At 36.6% G+C, this 6000-nt stretch overlaps 1 protein-coding gene across 1 annotated transcript in view; it reads left to right on the top strand.

The window, feature by feature from the left end:
- Positions 1-6000, top strand: part of mylka (myosin, light chain kinase a) — a 157720-nt gene that overhangs the window by 22099 nt on the left and 129621 nt on the right. The window contains exon 4 of the mRNA XM_041807351.1: positions 2180-2225. Within this exon, the coding sequence (XP_041663285.1) occupies positions 2180-2225 (46 nt within the window). The remainder of the gene's footprint in view (positions 1-2179; positions 2226-6000) is intronic.

The raw sequence follows: 6000 nt of genomic DNA, 5'->3' as shown, positions 1-6000 counted from the left end.
CTTCTGGGACCTCCTGGATGAGTCGTCGTTGCCTTTTGGAGTCATGTTGGTTGGCCGACCACTCCTGGGAAGGTTCATCACTGTTCCCAGTTTTCTCCATTTGTGGATAATGGCTCTGACCGTGGTTCTCTGGAGTCCCAAAGCCTTAGAAATGTCTCTGTAACCTTTTCCAGACTGATAGATTTCAGTCACTTTGTTTCTCATTTGCTCTTTAATGTCTTTGGATGGTGGTGTGATGCGTTTCTCTCTGAGGTCTTGTAGCCTACTTCACTTTGTCTGACAGCTTCTATTTAAGGGATTTCTACATTCAGCTAATCTGGAGGTAATCAGGCCTGGGTGTGGCCAGAGAAACTGAACTCAGCTTTCCAAGAACTGTAGTTAATCACAGTTAACTCATGATTTAACAAGGGGGAAATTCCTTTTTCACACAGGGACAGATAGTTTGGATTTATTTCCCCCTAATAAATAAAGTCATCATTTAGAAACTTCTTTTTTTTATTTACTTGGGTTGCCTTTGTGAGATTTTAAAATTGGTTTGTTGATCCGAAACATTTAAGTGTGATAAATATGCAAAAACATCAGGAATCAGAGAGGGGGAAATACTTTTTCACGGCACTGTAAGTGCCAAAAACATGTCTAAAATGACATTTTGTCACGTGGTTTGAGCATAAATGTTCTGTCGTTCTATTTTAACTAAAATGAAGCTGTGTCATCTTCATCACTGTTCCAACATTTAAAGTCTTCACCATCATCAGAGACCAACAGGTGTGATTCTCTCCTCCTGCTCCGGTCTCTCACCTTACCTCTCCTGAAAAACCACGATGGGGGCGGGCCTTAGGGATTCCAGAGTGTCTCTAGGATGGGAAAGGTCGGCAGACAAAGGATTCATCCAATGACGCTCAGTCTTAGGTGATGGCATGTGCCCATGGCTCTCTTATCGGCCCGCTAACTCTGGAGGAGGAAGACGAGATTCTCCCGTTCACAGAAGAGTGTGAACCACATTTCTATGGCGCCGACCTCAGAGGTCAATGACCCTGATGATCAACAGAAAGACTCATTTCACTCAGCTCTGTTTAAAATGGAACAACCATGAGAAGACTCGAAAACGTCTTTAATGAACGTTCACTCATTTATCATCTTTACGATGAGGAGCTTCTTTAATTCAGTCCTTTAAAAATCTTAACAGACGAATTAGGTTCATTTCTACGGACGCCCAAAGCTAAAAACGTCACTCATCATGGGTGAGAATAAAAAAAAATTATTTAGAAGATTAAAATCAAACATTGAAATTTGATCTGTTTTTATTTCAGACTGTGAAAAAATTAAATAATGAACTCAAAACGTTATCCAACTCAAATATAATTCATTTAATCTGAACGGTTGCTTTATCACTGCCTTACTTCCTTAGAAAGACAGATGAGAGGCAGACAGCGAAGCGGACAACAACAGAGAGGAGGAGGGAGTAAACATGGCCGACATAAACACAGGCTAACAGTTCAAGTGTGCGTTTCTCTAAAAATGATTCCAACAGCACAACGTGCAGCGTCTGTCATCAGTGGTTTCATGCAGGCGGGCATCTTTTTACACAAACTGTTATTTTTTTAATAAGATGTCCGTGTGTTTTTCTACCTGCAGAGATCTGAGTTTATTTGAAGGTTTTATCTGTTAAAGGAAGTGAGCAGGAGTGTTGTTTCTAATGAAAGTTCAGAGACTGAAGATCCAGAGAGAGTTGGTTTGAACTGAGACATTTTTAACAAAAAAAATGTCATTTTTGTACATTTCAGCATGTTCTCCTCCCAAACACTTGATGTCGAAGATTTCCGTTCTCTAATGTGTTTATTATAACAGGAAGTGAAGCGTGCTCGTCTCTGACAGAGAAGCTGGCTGAAATCTGGTTCAGAGTTCAGAGAGACTCCAGAAAAACAGTGAAAACTTACAGTCTCCTTTTTTCCTAAAAGAAAATTCACAGGAAGGAATCAACAAGGGAATCAATAATGGCACTGATATCAACAAAACCTTATTATTTCCCACCCCTGTTTATCTTTACTCCTGCTCTTTTGCCCTCTTGAATTTATTGGTGAATGTTTTATGTTTTTTCCAGCTCTAATAAATTCAGCTCAAAAACAACCGTAAAGACGTTCCCTCCTCTCTGACGCTCTCTTTGTTTTTCCACCTGTAGAGAACTCAGGGAAGAAATACGGCCTCCCGTCCTCCATCAGAACAGGGTGAGCTCTTCTTCTTTCCACGTCTTTATGAAACATTTAGCCGAGGTTTGGGGATGAACCACAGGTCATAACTCTGCCTCTGTGTCTGGATGGAGTCCTGGTTTATTCCCATCATGGATCCAGAAATCTGTACTGCTGAAATAAAGTTCATAAAAACCCGTGCGTAAGGAAGGAATGTGTAGTAGATTTACTGTGTGTGCTGTTTTTACACTATCAGCCGTGTCACTGATTAAGAGGAAAGATTCAGCTTCCATCAATATTACAACCCTGACACACATAAATATGAGATGTATGACAGTCTTTGTCTTATGTTGGCTGTTCTTTATGGGCAGCTATGGCCGACTAGTTGGCAAAGATTTAGGAAAAAAAGCCCCAAATATTCCCAGAATCACCAACATTACATCCTCTGCCTTTACAGATGATGTCATCCTTTAATGCTCATACAACATTTTATTTCTACCTGTAAAGATGTCATCATTTAATGCTCATAAAACATTCCATCCTTGCCTGTAAAGATGTCATCATTTAATGCTCATAAAACATTCCATCCTTGCCTGTAAAGATGTCATCATTTAATGCTCATAAAACATTCCATCCTTGCCTTTAGAGATGTCATCATTTAATGCTCATAAAACATTCCATCCTTGCCTTTAGAGATGTCATCATTTAATGCTCATAAAACATTCCATCCTTGCCTGTAAAGATGCCATCATTTAATGCTCATAAAACATTCCATCCTTGCCTTTAGAGATGTCATCATTTAATGCTCATAAAACATTCCATCCTTGCCTTTAGAGATGTCATCATTTAATGCTCATACAACATTTTATTTCTACCTGTAAAGATGTCATCATTTAATGCTCATAAAACATTCCATCCTTGCCTGTAAAGATGTCATCATTTAATGCTCATAAAAGATTCCATCCTTGCCTGTAAAGATGTCATCATTTAATGCTCATAAAACATTCCATCCTTGCCTGTAAAGATGTCATCATTTAATGCTCATAAAACATTCCATCCTTGCCTTTAGAGATGTCATCATTTAATGCTCATAAAACATTCCATCCTTGCCTTTAGAGATGTCATCATTTAATGCTCATAAAACATTCCATCCTTGCCTGTAAAGATGCCATCATTTAATGCTCATAAAACATTCCATCCTTGCCTTTAGAGATGTCATCATTTAATGCTCATAAAACATTCCATCCTTGCCTGTAAAGATGTCATCATTTAATGCTCATAAAACATTCCATCCTTGCCTTTAGAGATGTCATCATTTAATGCTCATAAAACATTCCATCCTTGCCTGTAAAGATGCCATCATTTAATGCTCATAAAACATTCCATCCTTGCCTTTAGAGATGTCATCATTTAATGCTCATAAAACATTCCATCCTTGCCTTTAGAGATGTCATCATTTAATGCTCATACAACATTTTATTTCTACCTGTAAAGATGTCATCATTTAATGCTCATAAAACATTCCATCCTTGCCTGTAAAGATGTCATCATTTAATGCTCATAAAACATTCCATCCTTGCCTGTAAAGATGTCATCATTTAATGCTCATAAAACATTCCATCCTTGCCTTAAGAGATGTCATCATTTAATGCTCATAAAACATTCCATCCTTGCCTTTAGAGATGTCATCATTTAATGCTCATAAAACATTCCTCTCTTGTCTTTAAAGATGTCATCATTAAATGCTCATAAAACATTCCATCCTTGCCTGTAAAGATGTCATCATTTAATGCTCATAAAACATTCCATCTTTGCTGTAAAGATGTCATCATTAAATGCTCATACAACATTTAATTTCTACCTGTAAAGATGTCATCATTTAATGCTCATAAAACATTCCATCCTTGCCTGTAAAGATGTCATCATTTAATGCTCATAAAACATTCCATCCTTGCCTGTAAAGATGTCATCATTTAATGCTCATAAAACATTCCGTCCTTGCCTTTAGAGATGTCATCATTTAATGCTCATACAACATTTTATTTCTACCTGTAAAGATGTCATCATTTAATGCTCATAAAACATTCCATCCTTGCCTGTGAAGATGCCATCATTTAATGCTCATAAAACATTCCTCTCTTGTCTTTAAAGATGTCATCATTAAATGCTCATAAAACATTCCATCCTTGCCTGTAAAGATGTCATCATTTAATGCTCATAAAACATTCCATCTTTGCTGTAAAGATGTCATCATTAAATGCTCATAAAACATTCCTCTCTTGCCTGTAAAGATGTCATCATTTAATGCTCATAAAACATTCGGCCCTTGCCTGTAAAGATGTCATCATTTAATGCTCATAAAACATTCCTCTCTTGCCTTTAGAGATGTCATCATTTAATGCTCATAAAACATTCCTCTCTTGCCTGTAAAGATGTCATCATTTAATGCTCATAAAACATTCCATCCTTGCCTGTAAAGATGTCATCATTTAATGCTCATAAAACATTCCATCCTTGCCTGTAAAGATGTCATCATTTAATGCTCATAAAACATTCCGTCCTTGCCTTTAGAGATGTCATCATTTAATGCTCATACAACATTTTATTTCTGCCTGTAAAGATGTCATCATTTAATGCTCATAAAACATTCCATCCTTGCCTGTAAAGATGTCATCATTTAATGCTCATAAAACATTCCATCCTTGCCTGTAAAGATGTCATCATTTAATGCTCATAAAACATTCCATCCTTGCCTTTAGAGATGTCATCATTTAATGCTCATAAAACATTCCATCCTTGCCTGTAAAGATGCCATCATTTAATGCTCATAAAACATTCCTCTCTTGTCTTTAAAGATGTCATCATTAAATGCTCATAAAACATTCCATCCTTGCCTGTAAAGATGTCATCATTTAATGCTCATAAAACATTCCATCTTTGCTGTAAAGATGTCATCATTAAATGCTCATAAAACATTCCTCTCTTGCCTGTAAAGATGTCATCATTTAATGCTCATAAAACATTCGGCCCTTGCCTGTAAAGATGTCATCATTTAATGCTCATAAAACATTCCTCTCTTGCCTTTAGAGATGTCATCATTTAATGCTCATAAAACATTCCTCTCTTGCCTGTAAAGATGTCATCATTTAATGCTCATAAAACATTTGGCCCGTGCCTGTAAAGATGTCATCATTTAATGCTCATAAAACATTCCTCTCTTGCCTGTAAAGATGTCATCATTTAATGCTCATAAAACATTCCATCCTTGCCTTTAGAGATGTCATCATTTAATGCTCATAAAACATTCCATCCTTGCCTGTAAAGATGTCATCATTTAATGCTCATAAAACATTCCATCCTTGCCTGTAAAGATGTCATCATTTAATGCTCATAAAACATTCCATCCTTGCCTTTAGAGATGTCATCATTTAATGCTCATAAAACATTCCATCCTTGCCTTTAGAGATGTCATCATTTAATGCTCATAAAACATTCCTCTCTTGTCTTTAAAGATGTCATCATTAAATGCTCATAAAACATTTCATCCTTGCCTGTAAAGATGTCATCATTTAATGCTCATAAAACATTCCATCTTTGCTGTAAAGATGTCATCATTAAATGCTCATAAAACATTCCTCTCTTGCCTGTAGAGATGTCATCATTTAATGCTCATAAAACATTCGGCCCTTGCCTGTAAAGATGTCATCATTTAATGCTCATAAAACATTCCTCTCTTGCCTTTAGAGATGTCATCATTTAATGCTCATAAAACATTCCTCTCTTGCCTGTAAAGATGTCATCATTTAATGCTCAT

The sequence above is a fragment of the Cheilinus undulatus genome, linkage group 15, assembly GCF_018320785.1.
Source record: "Cheilinus undulatus linkage group 15, ASM1832078v1, whole genome shotgun sequence".
NCBI classification, from domain to species: Eukaryota; Metazoa; Chordata; class Actinopteri; order Labriformes; family Labridae; genus Cheilinus; species Cheilinus undulatus.
Note: the sequence above shows the minus strand (reverse complement) of the source record. Positions and strands in the feature narration are given on the sequence as shown.